At 41.9% G+C, this 22,573-nt stretch overlaps 1 protein-coding gene and 1 non-coding gene across 2 annotated transcripts; both read left to right on the top strand.

Moving 5' to 3' along the window:
* Positions 1–1,959: 1,959 nt before the first annotated feature.
* TP53INP1 (tumor protein p53 inducible nuclear protein 1) lies at positions 1,960–19,678 on the top strand. Its single transcript, XM_037058759.1, has 4 exons — positions 1,960–2,149; positions 9,252–9,509; positions 9,986–10,343; positions 14,924–19,678. Exons 2-4 carry the CDS (start codon positions 9,398–9,400, stop codon positions 15,171–15,173), a joined length of 720 nt encoding a protein of 239 aa, XP_036914654.1. The 5' UTR covers positions 1,960–2,149; positions 9,252–9,397; the 3' UTR covers positions 15,174–19,678.
* LOC118995647 (U8 small nucleolar RNA) lies at positions 6,300–6,428 on the top strand. The gene has a single exon (XR_005068342.1). It is a non-coding gene; the product is annotated as a U8 small nucleolar RNA (small nucleolar RNA).
* Positions 19,679–22,573: the final 2,895 nt, after the last annotated feature.

Here is a 22,573-nt window from a genome sequence, read left to right as displayed (position 1 = left end):
AATCCTATGTCTGGTGTCTCAGCTGGAATGGGCTAAATATCTAGGGGTGGCCAAGCACCTAGTTCTGTGTGATCCTTCCAGAGGTAGGTTAGGCTTTCTCACAGCATGGTGGTCTCTCCTTATGTGGCAGCTGGCTTTTCCCAGAGTGCAAAGCAGTGGTCAGGCCTTCTTAATGTCTGGTCTTAGAAGTCCTAGAACATGATTTCTGCTACCTTCCATTGGTCAAATCAGTCACAGGGCCAGCCCCAATTCGAGGGGAAGAATAAGACTCCACTCTGTGATGAAGGAGACATTGTTGTGACCATCTTGGGAAACACTGTGTCCCTCATATTGTTTTCTCAATCATAACAAAGCATTGAGTGCTTTCACATTCTGCCTTTAATGGTGATAAAACTTAAATCAAGTTGGAAGAGATAAGTCGAGACTTAACTTCTACAAATTAAGACCCTTGCAATCCTCATGCAGTGGTTCTGATGGAAAGATGGCTTCTTCATGCATTACTAAGAAACAAGAGATGATAGGACTCCAAGCACAGCAGTGGCATTTGAGAGAAAATATTAAGATAGGCCTGGTTTGCCCAAACCTAAAATCCAAAGCATGCTCAGTTCTAGGAGATTGTCTAGTTCACAGGTTACAGGTTTGGTCTACCTCCTGAGAAAACCTCAGATGGCCACCATATTTTGGTTATTATTCCTGGGTGTCAGATAATCCTCTGCGCTTTGCTTTACATCCATCAAAACCAGTATTGTTGGAAATAGAATGACCACAGACAGGATTCTTCTGAGCATCAGAATATGAGTCTTCCAGACACTGTAATGTATGCTATAAATACCTGCTGAAGGTTGCTATAAATTCCACCCCAGGCCAGAGAACTGCATCTCTGCCCAAACAGGATCCACATGAGAGCTGATCTGCATCAACTGATTCCCTGGTCTTTTCCAGGCACAGCTAATCCATCTCTAAACATACAGAGCTTCGGTTTGGAAAGCATTTTCAAACCCACTGTCTCATTTTCCTCTCACTATAAATAATCGGGTGAGTAGGTGGGTCCTGTGTAGATGCCCACAGTTTGCACTTATAATAGTAGAAGAGAGGTCATAACCTCCTTGGGACACCAGAGAGCTCCCATGCAGAGCCTGGGGAAGAAGCAGCTCTCCTAACTCTTCTTCCCCCAGGGTTTTTCCAGGGTTCTTGTCACCTGCTGGAGCAGAAGGCTCTTCAGCTCCTGTCCTCTTGGCTTTCGGGCCTGGTCTGATGGCCTCTTCTGCCTTGCCCTTCCATAGGCTGAATCCTGAGCCTGTGGGCAAGTGCAACCAGCCTGACACAGCAAGGTGGGGTCTGGCTCCTTACCTTTAAAAGGAGGTTGGGTAACCCTGCATTCCCCGTATCTGGAGCCCAGACTTTCCATGCAAGAAAGCCAGGAAGTGGGCCTGCCAGATAGTTCTATGTCTGTGGTTTTACCCTACATTGGCCTGAAGGGGCCTCTTGGGGTCATTAGGCTCTATAACTCTAAATGTCCACAATCTTCCTCTCGCAGTAAAAAAACAGTTAAAAAAATTTTGAGTCCTTTTGTGCCACATATTCTTGGCCAAAGGAATAACAGGGGTCCGGGATCTCCCTTTCGCCCTTCGCGTTCTTTCTCACACTCCTGCAGGCTCCCGTTTGTGTGCCCTGGCCCTTCCTCTACTGTCCCCCAGTCGCCCCAGTACCAGGCTGGCCAACCCCCCACTCTCTCTCCCTTCCGCTCGCCCCTACGGTCTCCTCCCGGCGCCCGGCTTTTGTTGCCCTGGCTTGTTTCTAACTTGAGAGTGTTGCCGGGCTCGGCGCCAGGTCACGTGCGTTAGTGACAACCTCTCGCAGGGTGGCCCCGGGGCCCCGGCGCTCCCGATTGGTGGAGCCAGTGCTGGCGCGGCCCCGGGGCGGGGCCCGCGGCGGGCGGGGCAGTGGATCAGCTGTTCCGAGAGCCGCACAACAACAAAAGGAGCGAGCGGGGCCGGCGGCGGCCAGCGGCGCAGCTACTGGAGGGCCGGCCCGGCCCCGCGCCCGCTATCCCAGGACCCGCAGCTACCTCAGCAGCCCCGCGCCCGCCCGTCCCCGTGGAGCGAGGCGCTGTTGCTTCGCCGCCGTCCGCGCTGCAGGTCAGGCCCACGTAAGTGCAGGCGGGGCCGGGGCCGCGTCCGCTTGTCCCGGCCGCCGCGGCAGCGCTGCTCAGACCCGCGCGCAGCGCCCTCGGACCGGCCTGCGAGCCGCCACCCGCGAGCTCCCCGGCCCCCGGCTTCCGCCCGGCGGCGCCGCCCCGGGCCGCTCCCGCTTTCGGCCGGCCTGGGGTACCTGGGGAGGGCCGAGCCCGGGCACGGGGCGGCCGTTGGGTGTTTGGTTTCTGCCTCCTCCCCCGAGCCTGCCGGTTCCCTCGGCCGCGGCGGGACCTCCTCCTCCTCACTCCCCTCCTCTCCATCCCGCTCCTGCCCCCGGCCGTCCAGCCGGGACTGAGCGCCCGGGGGCTCCTGGCCTCCGCCCTGCGACTCATCCCTCCGGGGCCGCGGCCCAGCGCCAGGCACCCCCTCCGCCAAACACCAGGCCCTGGGTCACGCTCCGTGGCACCGTGGGCCCTCCGCTCCCGGAACCCGGCGACCGCAGCCTACGCGGTGGATCTTACACACCACTCTTTGAGGTCGCACCTGTAGAGCACTCACTTTACTTGCCCACAACTTAGACATCCTTATGATTTTACGAGTAATCCACGCTGAGGGCTTATGATATGCCATGTAGTATAATGCATGCTTTACCGTATTATTTCGTGAATAGGAAACCCGAGGTCCAGAGAGATTGAGTCATTTAGACAAGGCCACACAACCAATTAAAAGGACAGGGTATTTTCTCTTTTAAGGACGGAGATGCATTGTAAGCGACAGTTCCTGTTCTTATTGTATTTCCCAATTATGTCTGCTTATCCTCTATGTTAATTCCGAATCGGGCAGATTAAAGAAGAGCCCCTTTCCGTCCGTAACTTCCAAGGACTTGGGCATACATTGCTAAAAGTAAACGTTTTTTAAATACAAAGTAGTTTTAGGAAAGGGGGGAGGGGAGTCACCCTGGGAGTCATTGAACAGAAGTTATGAGGTGCCCCAAGATCCTGACATCACTTGCCTGGTAATTGAAATACATTTCTCATTGCAGATGTGAAAAGCACTTGGGAAGCTTTTGGTTTTAAGTCTCAGACACCGTTGGTTCTGAACTGGCAGCATAATTTTCAAAGGCCCCTGCCTGGAACCAGGGTCTTACAAATTTCTATGACCAAAGTCTCTTGGTTTTTTCCTCTTATCTTTTGTTCTTTTCTGTGAGTGCTCTCTTATGTTTCTCTTGGGAATGGCCCTACTCTCAAAATTCAAGGTTAACAGGCTATGAATTACCACCTATTTCTGTCTTTGTCCACTGTCATTCAGCCTCAGGGCTGATATCCGTGGGTCCCTGGGAGAGTAACTCTCCTGCAGCTAGTTGAATAAAGGTCAAAGTGGAACAGGCAAAGACTACTTTCTTGCTTGTTTTTTCTGCAGTTTAAAATAGATTTTAAATTACCCAAATCAGCATGTTTTTTTCCCCTAAACAAGTGAGGGGGACAGGATATAAAGAGATAATGTTGAGGCTGCTTTTCATTGATGACGTGGTTTGTTGAGCCACCTGGTATTTCGAAACTGTCAAGAAGCCACAAGTATACATGAAGTTAGATCATCAAAGTTGTGGGATTTTTATTTTTTAATGTTGTTTTTGGAGCCGCCTACTGGCAGCCAACACCAGCTGAAACAGAGCTGTTCTCTGAGGTTCACAGAGCCACAGTTGAGGCTGGAGGGAGCCTGAGAGATCATGTGCAGGGAAAAGCAAAGTACTTGGAGCCAGACAGACTGAGGCTGTAATGCCAGCTCCACCCCTGAGCAGCTGTGTCATTTTTGAGCAAATTACTTAATATCTGAGCCTCAGTTTCCTTATTAGTACAATGGGGCAAATAAGTACCTCAGGTCCCTGTCTCATAAAATAAGCATTCAGTAAATCGTAGCTCTAATTATTATATAAACATTTTTGCAGGTAAAGACACTCAGACCCAAAGATGCTAACTTACTTGCTCATAGTCAGTCAACAGTTGCTTTGGAATGAACTTGTGGTTAATATTTTCCTGCTATGTGCCATGTGCTATTAAGTGATATACACTTAATACTCATGTTGACACCACCACCCCCAATGCTTAAGGGTAAGAAAACTGAGGCACCAAGAAGTGACTAAATATCTTAAGTTCAAACAAGATGCAAATAGCAGAGCCAAGATTTCAAACACAATTAGCCAGAATTAGCTGGCTAATTCCAGAGCCATACTCCCTTTAGGTTGGTACAGTCTCAAAAAATGAGAAGCTAACAAGCTCTTCCAGACCAGCAACTCCTTTTCTAAGTTCTTGAATGCTCCTCCCCATAAATATCAACTCAGCCACCTTTCTCTGCTCACAGAGCATTTCTACTCATGTAATATAATATGCAAAACGTTGATGAAGAAATGTTAAGTAACAAAGCAGGGTACAAAATTGTGCATTCACTAGACTACAACCAACGATTAAAAAAACTGCATTGTAGAAAAAGCTAGAGGAAAATGTACAATATACTAACAGCGGCTGCAACAGAACATGGAGTAATACCTATTTTCTAAACTTTTTTTATAATGTGATTTCATTCATTTTATAATGAAAAAGACATTTTTTAAAGGGAGGTATTTTGAACCAGGATTACAAAGCTGCCTTCTTGAAATGCTGGGGTGCAGACAGACAGTTGGTTTCTTTTCTCCACTGGGGTGAGACTGCTCGGCTGAGGTTTAATGCTGAAAGCTTGCAGGTGCCCCAGACAAAGGCAGCACTACACACCTAGGCTTCTTTGCCTCTACTTCTATACTAAATTCTAGGTGTGTTTGTAAATTTGTCCTCTTAGGAATTTTCATTTTAGGTTTATCATTGCCCTCCAGTTACCAGTATCAAAAAGTCAGTGACATGCAGGGAGGAGTGAAGTCTATTTTGCCTTGCCCTTTAGCCCCACATAGAACCAGCCTGGTGGAGAACCTCTGTTCCTCAGTAGGAGCCAAGGTCAAGAGTAGCAGTGACTGGGTTGGGACAGTCTTTGAGTCATTGGCAGGATAGGCAAGACTCCATTCCGTATCCTTCCCTCTGAGCTTCAACAGGTGTGTTATATAAATACTAACAGTGACTTGGAAAGATGAGCTCTTCTCTTGACTGGCTGGGCTCCTGATCACTGCACCCAAGGCTGGTTGCCCTTGCAGGAGGCATGGGACACCTGGAGACAGCCCCTGACTACAGGAAACCAGAAGATTGACTTGCACTGCCAGGTGGAAAGCCCCACTGGAGACACCTTTCCTGTGATGTAGTTGTGCCTGTGGCAGGATAAGCTGGCTGTCCTCATGTGGGTTTGGAGCTGTAGCCAGAAGGGGCCCTCTGCAGCTGGAAACCCACCGTTGTCCCAGCCTTGTAGGTGGTGCCCAGCCTAATGTTCTCTGCCTTGTAGCTGCCACTGATCTGGCCTGGACCCCATGTGACATCACAGTTAGGGAACAAGATGCTCATTTAGGAGGAGCAAGGGTCTCCCTGTGGGGCATGTTCTGTCCCTCCCCTGGCCCCCCACTGCCAGCTTCCTATCTGGTGCAGAGCCTGCACCCAACCCAGTGCTCTAGGGAACTGGGATTAGACTCTCAACTGGTTCAGCAGACACAGAAATATACTTGGGGCCAATATCTGCCTCCAGTTTAAGAGAAATGAGGAAAAGATTTTGAGAATATTTTCTCTCCTTTCTAGTTTATATATTCAAAACCTTTATATCAAACCCTGTGGTAGTTCTTCTTTCAGGATATGTGTCATACCACAGTAGGTTAAGCAAATTACACAGCCCACCTCTCTTCTGACTTCTCTTTCGTGGAACATAGAGCCGAATTTGAATTCTTATGTTAGAGCTCCAAGCCTTCATGATTTGGCCATGTTGCAGGAATACTGGTTATGCAAGTGACACATCCTGTTTACCTACCTTCAATATTTAATGGCTGAGGGTAATGGATTGTGACCACGAAAGTATTCAAATGTCAGTGATATGAAGACACATTAGTAGTACTACACAGTTGTAGCAGCACGCCAAACAACCGTCTTAACCCAATTTTCACATAAAGAATTGAACCAGAATCTAACCAACTACAGATTCTAACTACATTTACAGCTGAAGATGGCTGCTTTGAAAGTGAAATGTCAAAAGTCTGGAGTTATATCATCAGGTCAGATAATCCTTCCCTATTCCTCCTTTTAGAGGACAGATTGGAATATGATGATGGTTCACATGACTTGCAATTAGCATTTCTGCATAACCAGGACTTGCAACATCCAGATTGTTCCTGATTCTTTAAAACAAAAAAGTCTGAAGTTATGGGTTAAAGCCTTATGCTCATTAGAAGAAGAAGTGTTGTTTAGTGAGGAGCCTTTCATCCTCCCTGGATGGTCTCATCCACTCCCAAGTTGTGGTCTCATCCACAACTCCCAAGTCTGCCCCCCTGAGCTGAGACCATGCCCTTGAACTCCACAGCCCTATATTTAACCACCCACTAGACATCTCCAGGTGCATGACTTGCAGATATCCCAAATTCAGCCTCTAAAGTGCCCAAACTACACCTCCTGTGGTACTCCTGTTCCATTACATAGTCTCACTATCCTCCCAATTGGCCAGACCACAAACTTGGGTCATCCTTGCCTGTCCCTCCCCTTAACTTCTGCCCCAGCCTGCCCTCACAACTGTCCATCTGAGTCGAGCCATATTGCAGGTGCTTCATTCCTAATTTCAGGTTTCCACAGTGTTCCTTCTGCCCCTTCAATCTTGATCTTCCCAACCACCCAAGATTAAAATCATTTATGTTCCCTGACCTCCACCTGCATAGGTCTGAGGGACACCCAGTAGTTCTTCCACAGCACTTAGCACATAGGTTGTTACCTGGCCACAGGAGAGCTTTATCTGACTGCCTTTCCCCCTGCACTTAGCACTACACCTGATGCATAATAGGTGCTTATAAATATTTGTAGAATAATATTTGACACTGACTGAGAACTTTGTGCCAAATGCCTTGCCAAGTAGGTTGCCTGCCTTATCTCATTTTACAAGTATAGGGTCCAGGAGACCATCTAGGAGGTGGTGACTGGCAGAATCTGGAGAAACACCAGGAAGGTTGGCTTCTACTAGGGTGAGAGTGGTAGAGGGAAGTAGGTGGAATCGAGCCACACAAGCAGCTAGAGTCAGGAGGAGTTGCTGGTAGCTTGGAGGAGGGGTGGGGTAGGAAGGAGGGAGCATGGTAGGGCTTATAAGAAGCCAAGGGTAACTGCTAGGTGTGGGGCCTGAATAACTGCTGGGTGCTGCTGCTGCTCCATACTGAGAAGGGATAAAGGAAAGTATGTAAGTTTGTGGTGGTGGTGGGGGGGGAATTAAGTTCTCTTTGATATGGGGTAGGCTTGATACGCCCATCAGGCTACCAGGAAGATGTGAATATATAAATCTGGAACAAGACCAGATGAGGGTAGTCCCTCATTTTGAACTCACCAGAACTCCATGAGGTGAAACTACTGAAATAGGGTAACTCCGTAGCTCGGAGAGGGCAGAAGCAGCGGGGCCAGCACTGAGCCCAGGCACCCTGACCACTGCTCAGTGGATGGCTGGTCCCAGTTCTAGTTGCTGTCCCTAGTTTTCTCCAGTGCACGTTTTCCCATGCCACCTGTAGGAACTGTTTTGAAGGTCAAAGTATGCTGTCCTTACAGATTTTAAAAGGAATTAGGTATGCTTATAGTTAACATACAAGAGATGCAGAGCACAAGAGAAAATGAGCCAGAGAAGAGTAAATGCCTAGCATAGGGTAGTCACTGGGTACTGTTGCTGGGTTCATTTGGCAGCTTCTGGCAGTTGACTGTTACATAGAACAACTGTTAATACCTGGCTTTTACTCCTCTACTTACAAAAAAGCAATACTGCAGTCTGAAATTATTTAAATTTATAAATTTTATTCAAATTTATCCCTTATTGTAAAAGTACAGATGTGAAAGAGAACCAACTCCTTCCTCCTTTTCTTTTGCAATTCTCCAATAATGTTGTTATTCACAATGCTGTATCTTTTTTAAAATGTGAATTCTAGAATGAATTATAATTTTATTTAAAATAAATAGTTCGTCTCCTCTCTGGTATGGCTTTGTGGATTGAGCATTGGCCTGCCAAGCAAAAAGTTGCTGGTTCAGTTCCTGGTTAGGGCACATGCCTGGGTTGTGGGCCCGGTCCCCAGTTCAGGGCATGCAGGAGGCAACCAGTCGATGTCTCTCCACAACAGTGTTTTCCTCTCTTACTCCCTCCCTCCCTCCCCTCTCTCTAAATAAATAAGTAAAATCTTTTTTAAAAGTTCCTAATTCATATGGCTTGTCATGCTTTGGTGTTTTTAGTTGAACATTTGAATTTCTATTTTGGATTTGATGCTACACTAAGTGCTAAGGCAACTAAAGTGAATGGTATGGTCCCTGCCCTCAAGGAGTTCTTCTGTACCAGGGCATGTCTGAGTGAGAGGGGCCATGGGTACTCTCCAGGCCAGGGGTATGTCTGAAGTGAGTTGTGAAAGTAAACTCTTCAATCACTGACCCCACATTTGGAGTTTTTACATTTTATTTTTCAATTACAGTTGACACTCAATATTAAATACACGTTTCAGGTATACAGTGTAGTGGTTAGTCAGTCATACTTTACAGAGTGGTCCTCTAGATATTTCAAGTACCCACCTGGTAGCACACAGCTACTACAGTATTATTGACTGTGTTCCCTATGCTGTACTTGTATCTCCATGACTGTTTTGTAGCTGCCAATTTGTACTTCGTAAGCCCTTCCCCTTTGTTAGCCAGTCCTCTAGTCCCCCTGCCCTCTGGCAACCATCCGCCTGTTCTCTACATCTATGCCAACTCCTTTTTGTCTCACATTTTGAGATATGTACAAGTTGTGTTTCAGTAGCCACTCATGCTTTGTAAATACCAGATACTGCAGTTCGTACATTTGGCTCCTGCAGGAAAGGAAGAGCTGTGACAGAAGGCTAAGGCCTGTGCTTTCTTCAAAGGGTGCACACGTGTGTGTGTGCACTTTCAAAACCACACACACAATAGGTGAAGACATGCTGGTTTGGAATAACCTGATTTTTCTGTTTTATTTTAGGGATAATGACTGTTCTTCTGGCCCAAGTTGAATAAGCACTGAGTGCACTTTACTCTCCTGTCAGTGCTGTCAGGCTGACTGAAGACAGAGGGCTTTGGATCTCAGCTGTAAAAACATCCAGCCAAAGTCTCAATCTTGCCTTAAAAATGTTCCAGAGATTGAATAAAATGTTTGTAGGTGAAAGCAACACTTCTTCTAACCAAGAACCAGAATTTAGTGAGAAAGAAGATGATGAATGGATTCTTGTTGATTTCATAGGTAAGGTATCCTCCACCATTAATCATCACAGCAAAAGTGCAAACACATCTCAAAGTTTTAACATAAGTAAATCAGTAACTTTAAAGGTTTTTTGGCCTTAGAAGTAAATAAACAAGAATTTGTATTAAAAAAATTGCAGGAAACAGCCTATGCCAGGTGATCAGCTCATGAAATTGACTGACTTCAGACCTGCCAGTTTTGCAGCCCATCAGGTCGGGGCACTTCAATAGCAAACCCTCAGGCTAGACAAGCAGCAACATATGGCTTGTTATACATTGACTCAGTAGAACAGAAACAGTCTGAAAACCTTCTCACAAAGCCAGAATAATCCATCCCATACAGTGATACATCACACATGTATACACAGTGCTCAGAAATTATTTTATACTCATTATCGGTGAATATAAATGTTTTTTTCTGACCTAAATGAAGGAATGTGGACGTCAGCTAATAGCAGTGTCTCTCTGGTTTTTAAGACACTTGCACTGGTTTGTCAGCAGCAGAAGATGAGGAAGAAGACATTAGTGAAGATTCACCTACCAAGCATCCTTCAGTCTTCTCCTGTTTACCTGCATCTCTTGAGTGCTTGGCTGATACAAGTGATTCCTGCTTCCTCCAGTTTGAATCCTGTCCGATGGAGGAGAGCTGGTTTATCACTCCTCCCCCGTGTTTCACTGCGGGTGGATTAACCACTATCAAGGTGGAAACCAGTCCTATGGAAAATCTTCTCATCGAACATCCCAGCATGTCTGTCTATGCTGTGCATAATTCCTGCCCTGGTCTCAGTGAGACCAGCTGTGGGACTGATGAACTTCATAACCCAGGTAGTCCAAGGTATGTCATAAGTATTTGACTCTTTCTACAGGCATTCTGTTTAGCATGTGGTTTATTTTTTTTCCCCCACCATTCAAAGCTGTTTTTAGAAGATGCAAAAGTAATTTTGTTAGAGATTTATGAGGGTATACGCATAGTGCACAAGGAAGTTGATGGTATTTAAAAAACTTGTTCATTTTAGATTTTAAAAATCTAAAATACATATCTTCCTATTTTTTATTGTCTTCAAAGCCCTTGTTAACATTTTACCACATTTATTCTCTCTGCATATGTATATATGTGTGTATACATCCATACATAGATGTTATCATTTTGCAGAACCTTTTAAAAGGTAGCTTACATGCTGAGCGATTTTCAGCAGTAAACACATAAGAAAAGATGATGATTTTGTAGGAAACAAATGACATTCAAATATGAGACACTTTGAAAAAGAAGAAAAAGTATAATATGCCCAAGGTATTTAATGGAGAGCTAATCCACTTATAATATGCTGCTAATGAATGGAAAGAAAAGACTGGCATTTCTGTTAAGTATTTTAGAATATAACTCTGGCACTGTAAGACTGGATTATTTGAGGGTATCAAATTCAATAAGAACATTATGTCTTAAAACATAACTCTTATCTTCTTACAAGTAGTCCTAGCTAAGTCACCTTGAAAACCTGAAAATCTTAACATGAAGTAAAATGGCAGCTTTACCAAAACATTTTGCTCTGAGTTATTTTCTGCCTCACAAAGGAAAGATTTCATACCCAAACAGTGTTTTGTTGATACATGGGGGTCCCAAGTGGTCTGAAAGGCTAGTGCCAGGCTGGGGGAGGGCCTGGAGAGATTCGAGGAGAGGCCTGGTCAGTAAAGTTTGGTGTGTTCCAAAGCCAGTTGAGAAACATTGTGTAGCCTTTGTCTAGGGAACATATTCAGGATTGTGCTCTCCCACTAAAAGCCTGCGACAGCATTAATTGTCCCAAAGTCTGACTAGGCCATGATGCGCACTCGTGGAAGGTTCCCTGTGGTATTGAAGTGTTGTGGGGTGCTGGCACTGCCGTAATTCTTTTCGTGCCTGTCCCGGGTACAGGTGATTGATTCCTTGCAGCAGTTTGGGTATTCCTGTAGTTAGTGCTGTTGTCCAAAGGGCCTCTCTGTGGATTGTCCAGGCTCCTGACACTACAAATTAGACCATTGTATTTATCTTCCATTTCCTGTTTGCCAAGTATAAACAAAGCCCAGGCAGCTCATTAATTTAACTTTACCAGAGTTTACTGCACTGTCAAGTCTCAACATTGTAGCTTATCTCGATGAATGTAGACATATGCTTGTATCAAATTGAAAAAGTTTGCTTAAATAGTTCCCTGGGCTTTCTACTAGGTAAGCTTTTTGATGGGAAATGTTACTTTAACTGGCACTTTATTCAGCCCTGTAAGCTTATCAAGAGGTCAGTGAGGCACTCCAACATAAATTTACAATACAAGTTTTTGGAGTTAATATTGCTTTATATTTGATTCAAATTAATTTCTTCAGTTCTTAAAAATTCTTCCTGAATCTTTTTTTATTGTTGTTTAAGTACAGTTGTCTCCATTCCCCTCTACCACTGTCCTCCGCCCCACCCACTCCCACCTCCATCTTTACAGGCTTTGGCTTTGTCCCTGGGTCCTTTAACAAGTTCCTTGAAAACCTTTTCCCTTCTTTCCCCCATTACCTCCCTACCCTCTGGTTACTGTCAGTTTGTTCTGTATTTCAATGTCTGTGGTTATATTTTACTTATTTTGTCAGTTAGGCTCCACTTATAGATGAGATCATATGGTATTTGTATTTCATGCCTGGCTTATTTTCATAGCATAATACTCTCCAGTTCCAGCCATGCTGTCATGAAAGGTAGGAGGTCCTTCTTTCTGCTGCATAGTATTCCATTGTGTAAATGTACCACAGTGTTCTGATCCACTCATTTACTGATGGGCACTTAGGTTGCTTCCAGCACTTGCCTATTGTAAATTGTGCTGCTATGAACATTGGGGTGCATAAATTCTTTTGAATTGGTGTTTTAGGATTCTTAGAGTATGATCCCAGCAGTGGAATTACTGGGTCAAAAGGCAGTTCCCTTTTCAGTTTTCTGAAGAAATGCCATACTGTTTTCCACAGTGGCTGCACTAGTCAGCATTTCCACCAAAAGTGCACTAGGGTTCCCTTTTCTTCACATCCTCCCCAGCACTTGTTGATTTGTTTATGATGACCATTCTGACTAGTGTAAAGTGGTATCTTATGGTAAATTCTTTTCTTTTTTCTAATCTCACCTCTGAGAAATTCCATTTTAAACTTACTGGCATTCGTATATTTTTTTTTCAGTATTTAAAGTGTGTGTGTGTGTATTATATATGTATGTGTGTGTATATTCAGCTTTGTAAATAACATTAGAAAAATACTGCATATGCATTGCAGCAAATTAGAAAATGCAAATATGTAGAAATTTAAAATGACATTTTTATTTCCCAGTGGTGAATACTATTGAGACCCTAGGGTATATCCTTCCAGATTGTTTTGCTGTATGTACCCAAACGTGCATGTGTGGGTACATATCATTTTTAACCTAAACGGGATCAAGTTGCATATACTGTTTTATAACCTGTTTCTTAGGCAATGATGTCCACCTTTCTTTTTTTAGTAAAATTTCACTTCACAAACCATGTTCCGATTTCCTCATTGGAGCCCAGAATATTTCATCTGTGTACAATATTTCATTTGTACACAGCAGTGTCCAGTTCAGGACCTTGTGCTGCATCTGGTTCTGTTTGCAGTTTTGAAGCAGTGAAAATGTCATTTGTCAGTATCTCATTTGTTTTTTTGTATCTTGTATGTTTTGATATAACAATAGGGAAGTTGCATAAGTACTTTTCCATATATAACATCAAGAGAACACATTTAATGTTATATAAATTCTTTCTGAACATAAGAAAGTACTGCAAATTATTATAACCAAAATCTTATTTACTGTCCTCATTTTTGGACTTGAAATTCTTATAAGTAAGGCCCACTAAATCAAGGTAGAAATTAAATGTTACCAAAATTAGGAGAATGGCTATGTAGTAAATAAGTGTCTGTATTTTTTGAGCAGGAGATAAATCATGTCTTTCAAAAGTTAGATCATTTCCATCCTATCTATCCTTGGAGGTATTACCACAGGGCACATAAAAGTAAGGTGTTTTATAATTACAGGTGAACTTCAGAGTATGTGTTTTACTGTGTTTCAACCTTTATAAACACCACAATCTTAAATAATATATGTGTAATTTAACGACCCGTAATAAACCAGTTAAAGTTGACCTCCTAACAGTAAAATTAAATAGCATTTTAAATCTTGCTAGTGATTTACTAGTTCACCACTTAACATCTGTAGGGCCAGGGGAAGCTGCTTGTGAGACTCACTGGCACAGAGTAAGTCCATCCCTTTGGGACTGTGTTATCAGTCAGGGCAGGAAGTTAAGGACTCAAAGTGCCCACCTTTTAAAAACTAGGCTTGCCCTGGCTGGTGTAGCTCAGTAGATTGAATGTGGGCCTGTGAACCAAAGGATCTCGGTTCAATTCCCAGTCAGGGCACAAGCCTGGGTTGCAGGCCAGTTCCCAGCAGGGGACTCATGAAAGGCAACCATACATTGCGATTTCTCTCCCTCTCTCCTTCCCTTCCCCTCTAAAGATAAATAAATAAAATCTTTAAAAACATCTTAAAATTCCTCTTGTGTTATGTTACTATAGTTTGGATATATCCTACTTAATGATTAGCTTTTACTATAGAAAACAATACATCATATGGTTTGTAGCCAAAGGTCTTCATGACATCGCTGTGCACATACCACTCCAACATGTGCCCTGTCGTGATATAAATAAGGAGCCGGTAGCTTCTTAATAGAAAGGTGTTAAGTAAGTAGATTTTCCTTATATAAAGTTTTATTAAATACAATTGTAAACCTTGCTTCCTAGGACATTTCACTTACAGACAGCAAATGTCTGTGAAGGTGCTGTTGCCACAGTGCGTCACTACTCACCTTGCTGCATAACCATGGTCCTCTAGAGTGAGGCCTGTGTTAGAATCCTGGTTGAGTCAGTTAATAATTGGGACCTAAATGCATCTTTGAGCTGTAGGTTTCTGATCAGTAAAACTTGGGAATTAAAATATTGTCCTATTAAGATCATGGCAAGAATTAAAATACATAATATTTGCAAAATAGTTGGCAAATGCAGATACTTAGTAAATGTCAGTTTCCCTCTTAGAAAAGCACATACGTGTTTGCTTTGTAATTGAAATTTACTCAAAGTGTAAAGCATTTTTTTTATTGTTTCAAATATGGCCTACTTAATTAACCACCTGTTGATTATTATATGACATGTTTCTATTAAAAGTTGACTGCTTCTTTCTACCACTTCTTTTCTGTCAGTCAGGAAAGTCACAAAATACAAACTTGTCTGTCAGCCATGAGACACTAGCTCTCATTCAGCCATAAGTTAGTGTGGCAGATTGGACTGCTAAGTAACTTTGCAATTTTCATTAGTAACATACTCTATTTAACACAGACCCATTTTCTTCTGTTCCAGAGTGGAAGTTCAAAATGAAGTGGGGCAGCACATTCACTGCTATGTTGCAGCTGTTGCTGCTCACACGGCTTTTCTGGAACAACCTAAGAGCTTTCGCCCTTCCCAGTGGATAAAAGAACACAGTGAAAGACAGTCTCTTAACAGAAATAGCCTTCGTCGCCAAAATCTTACCAGGGATTGCCACTCTCGGCAAGTCAAGCACAGTAGCTGGGCTGTCCATCAGCCCTGCCCACGTCAGTACAATTACTAAGAATTTTAAGTTTGGTTGGTTTGTTTCTCTTGGTTTGTACATGTGTGTGGATGTGTGTGTTTGGATGATGAAGATGCTGTCTCTCTACAGCTAGTTGATGACCAATCATGTAATTTTATCAGTGTGTTTAGACACTATCTTGAAAACCAGATTTACATGCTGTGTATCACATAATGCCTTGCTCTTAACAGTTACTTTTTTGTAAATTTTTTTCAGAGTATTCTTTGAAACATATCAATACAGTTATAGTGTTTGGTGTTTGGGGATGTCTTTAAATCTAGTAAAGTGTATATAAGTTAGTACTTATAAAGACATTTCTTGTCAAGTATGAAAATAGGCGTCTTTCAGCTTCACTTTATTTTGTATTACTTAATTGATCTTTTGAGTAAGTAAAAATTTATTCTCAGGGTCAGCCACACACTTTATTGACCAGTACTTGATAATCTTTTCTGTATATAACATACATTTTTACACACTAACATGAGCATTAACAGGTTATAGTTGCCATGGTTATAATGGAATTATGGCTGAATTCTCTTTTGAAAGAAACTTGATATATTTTTGTGTGTATTGGTTCCCCCTGCCCCCAATTAGCCATGGAGTTCATTTTGGAATTCAGGTACATTAAGTGTTAGTGAACAGTACATTCACTGATTCCGACGTGACTGTGTGACGTGGTACAGACATTACAGGCCTTGTGGGACAAAAACACTTGTCTCATGTGCAGAGGGATTCAATTAGACCTGTGAAATAGTCCACTATTTAAGTTGTTTGAATTCTTTCCTGCCAGCTCTGCTCACTCACCACCTTACATCATCTGTAAGTTCAGAAGTCCTTGTCCAGGCACTTGAGTGACTTCGTATTTCTATCTGCCCCAGGGAAAAGCAATAGGCTTTGTATTTCTGATACAGTGATCAATCCTCTGCAATGGATGGAGCCTGTCCTGCCAAGTGGCAAGCAAGCAAATTCCTGGCGATTGCCTTTCGTGACGTCTAAATGAAGAGGGACAGGTTGGCTTCCTTGAGCTTTCATTTTTTGTTTTAAGTCAGGCTTCAGGCAGAATCTTTAACCACTTTGGCCTCTGTCTCCTCCACCACCAGGGGAGCAGTAGTAGTTACCTCACTCACAGCTGTTGTGAGAACCGTGTCCTGATTCGAAGTGGGGCTTTCTAGAACTGCACCTGTGGGGGATTCCAAGGGTCTCCACTGGATCCAGTGATGAGGGTGAGGCCTGTGGCAATTTTTCTGCCACAATTGTTCTTCAGAGTGTTGGTGCTAATGAGGTCAGGGTGCAGGGTTCGATGCCTACAGGGGCCAGGTCACTTGACACAGAGAAGGTCTACTTCTTACCTCTAGTCAGTCACTTTATTTTTTAGCAGTTGTGATGGGTTTTGCTGAGCCATCCAGACTCTGAAATCTTCTGAAATTAAATTAAGCACATTTACAATCCAAAGCACATTCTGCTTACAGAGCAGTAGTATCACCTTCATAATCAACTAGCTTATTTTTCCATCTTCTTTGCCACCCTCATTAAATAAGTACACGTCTCTACAATGTTTCAAGGGAAAAAGCAGCACGTAGTTACATAAAGTATTATATTTCTCAGTAACTCTGTAGCAGCTTGATGTGGGCAAGCATGGGATACTTTTTTTTTTTTTAAAGTGAAGAGCTGTGCTCTTCTGACCAGACTGGGATGTTTAGAGTCTGAAACAGTCAAGTAGTATAGTTACATGGTGGTGGTAGGTGGTTCTTATGCTGGCGTTGATGAAGTGCCAGGAATGTCTCTTTAGAACAAGAGTTTAGATCCCCCTTCTCTCCTTACTCCCCTTCCATTTCAGCCACCCCTTTATTTATTTGTTTTCTGTTAGGGGCCAAGTCTGTAAAGTTTTGTCAAACTGAGCTAGAAGTTTGTTTCTATTTGTGTTTACTTGGGTTGGGAGATAAGGTAGAGTTTTCATGAAGGTGTGTATGTTTTACATCATGTTTGTTACAGGGCCATATATTGGTAACTTGAAAATAGACCAGCTAAATGTTTTCTTGACGTAAGCCTCTGAATACATTGCATGCAAGTTGTTAGTACCTCACAAGCTATAGAAGTTCAGCCAGGAGAATTTATTTGGCAGCATGGACAGATTTCAATATATAAGTACAATGGTCTTTTTTCACATTTTTTTTCTTCTTCGGATTTCCTGATACTTTATATACATTTACATCTCCATTAGTTACTGCCTTTTTGTTTCCTTATCTAGGTCTAGTTTTTTATGCTTGTTCCTGGAAGACAAATAATTTCAGTCTTTGGGATGTTTTTTCAGGGTAAGGGCTACCACACCATCTGTGATATTATATTGTGGTTTCTGAAATTGGCACATGTAAGAATCGGAGAAAGTAGTTACATAACTCAGTTGAAGTTCTTGGTCACTAGATGTTGTTAGGCATCTACTATGTGCAAGACACAAGACCACTAATAACACAATGATATTAACATGTTAAGTATTCTTTGAAACATGGCCAAAACACAACTTATTATAAATTATTTTTGCTGTTGTAAATATTAGTGGTTTACAATGTGCTTTAATGCATATTCCTTAAAAATTCAAGCTGGGAGAGATAAGACCCCTTTGAAGTCAGTGCTCTGTTTCTAAACTGATAATACAGAATGTTACTTGGAAGAAGTCTGGAATGTGTGGTGCACAGAAGCAGGTCTCATGAATAAGTTTCTTAGTTTTTCTAATGCACCATGTTTCTCAAAGTTTGTGTTTTTGTTAATAAAACATTTTGTAGTGTATATTCTATGTTTATTTTTCTTCCTCAAGTAATTGAATTATGTACTGCACTGTAAGTTGAAGATTAACCATTTATTATTTATCTTTTGTGGCAATGCATTTCATGCTTGGCTGGGTGGGGAACTGTTTACAGAACGTGCAAAGTGATTGGATTTTTGACTTCCTATTCCAGGGAGCTTTTTTATTTACATTAATTTTCTGTTCATTTTTCCAGTTTCTAGGCAAACTGTTGCTTTTTACATGTCTTCTCTCTTGTATCAGTACCTTGATCCTAGTAAGACAGTTTACCTAAAACTTGAGAGGGCTGTTAAGCATTGCCCATTGGTTTTCCTTCTCAAATCTGTGCAGCACACTGGTGGGTAACCTTTAAGTCTTCATTGAATCTGTTTGCTATTTCTCTTCCTGCTCAAGGAAATATATTGTCTTTATGTCTTCTTAAGAGAAAAAGAGCAAAGAAGAATGAATATCTTTCTTATCCTCATTTTCTTTGAGTTAGAAACAAAAAAAATGAAGGACTCCAACTAGAAGATAGACATTTAAACTTAGATTAATGGAGAACGTTTAAGAGTTTCCAAGTGTTAGCTTTTGTTTTTAGAATCAGTTTAGAGACTGCTCCTTGTATTGGAGATACTAGCATATGTTACCTTAAAATTATAAGGCACGTACACAGATTAAGTTCTCTTAAAAGTAGGGTTCCTGTCATGGATGGTTTCACTGCCATCACTCATGTTGATGCGTTATAAATGGCATCCTTATCTACTTCTTTTAATGCTTAAAATTTATGTAAAATGCTTTAGTTAGAAAACCAACTTAATGCAGTGGTGTCAGCCTTGCTATGTAACAGTTTCACTTGAAATTTGACACCAATGTTGGTGGTTTGGGTGGAGAAAGGTGCTGGAAGGGATACAGATAAAGATACCTTTTTCTGTTTGCAACAGTATCCTATATGTGGGAGAAGTTACTATTCAAAGGAAGGCAGCTTAAGTGGATCATGTTTTGTATGTCATTGAGATTTCCCTTACACCACTTTTAAAACTTGTATACAATTGTTAAATGCCCAGTTTTGCTCTGTATTTGCCTTAGGCGTTAGTATTTGTTTTCTAGGTGGACTTCTGAAAACTAAACCAGGACTTGGGGAGGTTAGATGTGTATGTTTCCTGGCTTGGTGTGTGTGAGTGGTTTTGCTTGCTTTTTGGTTGCATTTTCCCCCAGAGGTTTGGAACTTTAATCAATAATTGTGTGTGTTATTCAAAGAAAAAAAGTGGCTTTGTTTTTTTTTTTTCTCAAGTAAAATTGTGAATTGTACACTTGCTTTTCAAGGGCAGGGCATCAGTTGTAGAGACTGAAGAGTATCGTAGATTGTACTATGTGCCTTCTTGATGTGTTTCTGGACACAAACTTTTTAACAACTTGAAAACTACAAAGGGACATTTGGTTAGGTTCTATACTGTACATCAATCTATGCATAAATGGCAGCTTGTTTTTCTTGAGCCACTGTCTAAATTTTTTCTGTTTTTATAGAAATTTTTATACTGATTAGTTCATAGCTGGTCAGTTTTATACACAGACTAAACAATACAGCACTTTGCCAAAAATAAGTGTAGCATTGCTTAAAAATTGTGTATTAACACCAGTTCTTTGTAATTGGGTTCAGTGGTGCAGTTAGCACCATCTGGAGTTACGGTTTTTAATCTGTCAGTAAATAAAATGTCCTTTAACTTCACATTTGTCAGTTTCTTTTATTTTTTTGTCTTTATGGTCATTAGTCTTAAAACTAGGAACATCTTAAAATATTTGCTGTTTAGTTTTTACTTGTCCAAAAGATGTGTTTAATATACACTTTAAATACTTTAAAAAACTTGTGTAAAATAAGTGTATTATATTACAATAACCACTTAAGTAAAGATGAATTTGAGGGTAACTCCAAACCAGTACTTTTTCCAACTAATCTTTGTTAAAATATATATATATATATAAAATATATATATTATATTATATATAATACTTTTTCCTTCCAACTAATCTTTGTTAAAATATATATATATATTAAATATATATATATTTAATACATTGGTTCTTAGACTTTTTAAAGCTGTTGTAATGAATTCTCAGTGGCTCTTCTCCCACATGAATGCAGACACAATCTTTAAAAACATTTTAGGGCAGTATGGACATACCCTGTGTCTATTAATGCCCCCTGTTAGGGACCTCTAGTCTGAATAGTCCAGTGAATATTCAAAATGCTTGAACAGGTAGCTCAAAGAACTCTTGTGTTAAGGAATCCTTGGGGAAGATCAGTATTCAAGTACTATAGCTATTTCAAGATGAATTTTTAAAAATATTTTATTTATTGATTTTTAGAGAGAGGGAGAGAAACACTGATTGGTTGCCTCTCCCACACCCCCAACCCAGGACCTGCAACCCAGGCATGTGCCCTGACTAGGAAACCAGCAACCTTTCAGTCTGTAGGCAGACACTCCATCCACTGAGCCACACCAGCCAGGGTTCGAGTCAGATTTTTATTGTCTCTCAGACTCTCCACTGAAATGACAAGATAAAGAGCAGAGGTGAGGAGGGTCCGCCCAAAGATGAAAATGAAATCATGAAAGTTGATTTGGGAAGAAGCAACTTGAAAGAGAAGAGTCTACCGTGGAATAGCAGGCGAGGGGCCTACATACACAGTAACCAGAGTGGCTGAAGAATCAAGTGGCTTGATCATATCCCCAGGGCAGTGACAGCATGAAGTCTGAAAGTGGGTGCATCAGAGTGAAGGTGTTCTGTGGAGATGGGCACATCCCTGCTTCCCAGTTTGGCATGTGACCTAAGATAATTCAGCTCCTTAGAACTTATACTGACAACAAGGTTATTCATTGCAGTGTCATCTGTAAATGCAAAACATTGGAAACAACCTAAATGCTTAAATGTAGGAGCATGGTTGAAATATCCTGTCATATCCACACAATGGAGGTCTGTGCACATCTAAACAGACACACAAACCATGAGGACAAGCTCTGTGCACTGATTCAGAGAAACTTCTAAAACTCCTAAGTGAAAAATGTAACAAAGGAATATAAGAAAACACATTTATCTGCTCATCTGTGCAAAAGATAGTAAGAATAAACCACAAACTAAAAAGACTGGTTACATACAGAGGATGGATAAAAAGGAGATGGAAAGGAGAGAGGAACTGAAGCAGGATGAGGGGGATGAGGATGGAGCAACATTTCTCTGTGTAGCTTTGGCTTTTAGAACTATATTAATGCTTCCAACAACTCCCAAAATAAAAGTAATTAACTAGCATGGCAACAAGGAGAGTCAAAACAGGAAACAATTAACAATCTAATGTAACTATTGCAAATGAATACATATGCACGCTGAAAGGAAAGAGGAGAACTAACCTAGTAGCTGGAATGAGTATTTTGACTGGCTAGGACAGCAAACTGCACAAATACATGAATTAGTAAGTGTTTCTCACAGAGGTATGAGTTAGCAATTCTGTCATTTTATGCACACACTAGGACTAAGCATGTGGCTCCGTGGTAGGGATGGAGAGACAGATTCCACACACTGTGTGGCAGGTACACTCTAAGGTGACCCCTAGGGAGGCACAGCTTCTCTCCCACCCTCCCCCTTCAGTGAAGGCTGCCCCCTGACCACTTCTAACGAACAGAATATGGCAAATGTGATTAGGTTACATGGTAAGGCCAAGGTTGGGATTTTGCATATGTAATTCAAGTCCCTAATCAGTTGATTTTGAGAGAGTCTAGAGGCCAGGGTCATGAAGCACTCAAGACTCTCCATTGCTCCACTGCAGGAATTGAAACAGAAAGCTGCCATGAATTCACAGCTGCTAGGAGATGAATCTGCCCAAACCTGAGGCAACAAGACAGCCCATCCTCCTTCTTCGTCAAGCTCTGAATGAGAAGGGAGCAGAGAACCCAGCTGTGCTGTGCACACGGATAACCAAAACCCGAAGAGAATACGTGGAGGGTGTTCTCCAAGCCACTGCACGTGTAGGAGCTTATGTAGCATTGAAAATTAGACTGTCAGAGAAAGAAGTTATGACTCCGGAAGTGGAGTTTTTTTGTAAAAATGGAATAGTATTGGGGTAAACATAATTTTAATATGTACAGATAGGTGTGGAAGTGAATACTGATGTGTGTGTGCATGAGTATGCGCACACACTTCACTGAGAGGACCTGCGAGAGTACCAGCAGCAGCCCCGAGAGCCCAGAGCTGGTTCCTCAATATCATCTCTCCAGTAAGAGAAACCAGACAGAGCTCCTTGAAGAAGTGGTTCATCCAGAGTTGTGCAGGAAGTACATAAGATGATCTTCAAACATCTTGTGGAGCCAGAAAATGAAGTTCTTGAGAAAGGATGGGGCATGTCAAAGAGATAGGAACCGAATGATGCAGTGCTAATGGAGAAAAGCCGGAATCATCTGAACAACAACATAAAAAAATTACAGTACTGAATTATCACTCATGGAATGAAATATCCATGGCTCTATATCAATATAAATTAATACATGGGGGAGAAGAGTGAACTCTTCTTTACAGAAGAATTCCAGTTAATAAGTAGAGCAAGGAAAATGTAAAGTCACCTTTAGGCAAACAC

This window comes from Sturnira hondurensis, unplaced genomic scaffold (genome assembly GCF_014824575.4).
Source record: "Sturnira hondurensis isolate 20B ecotype Veracruz unplaced genomic scaffold, ASM1482457v3 Scaffold0010128, whole genome shotgun sequence".
Lineage (NCBI taxonomy): Eukaryota > Metazoa > Chordata > Mammalia > Chiroptera > Phyllostomidae > Sturnira > Sturnira hondurensis.
This window is presented reverse-complemented; position numbering and strand designations above follow the sequence as displayed.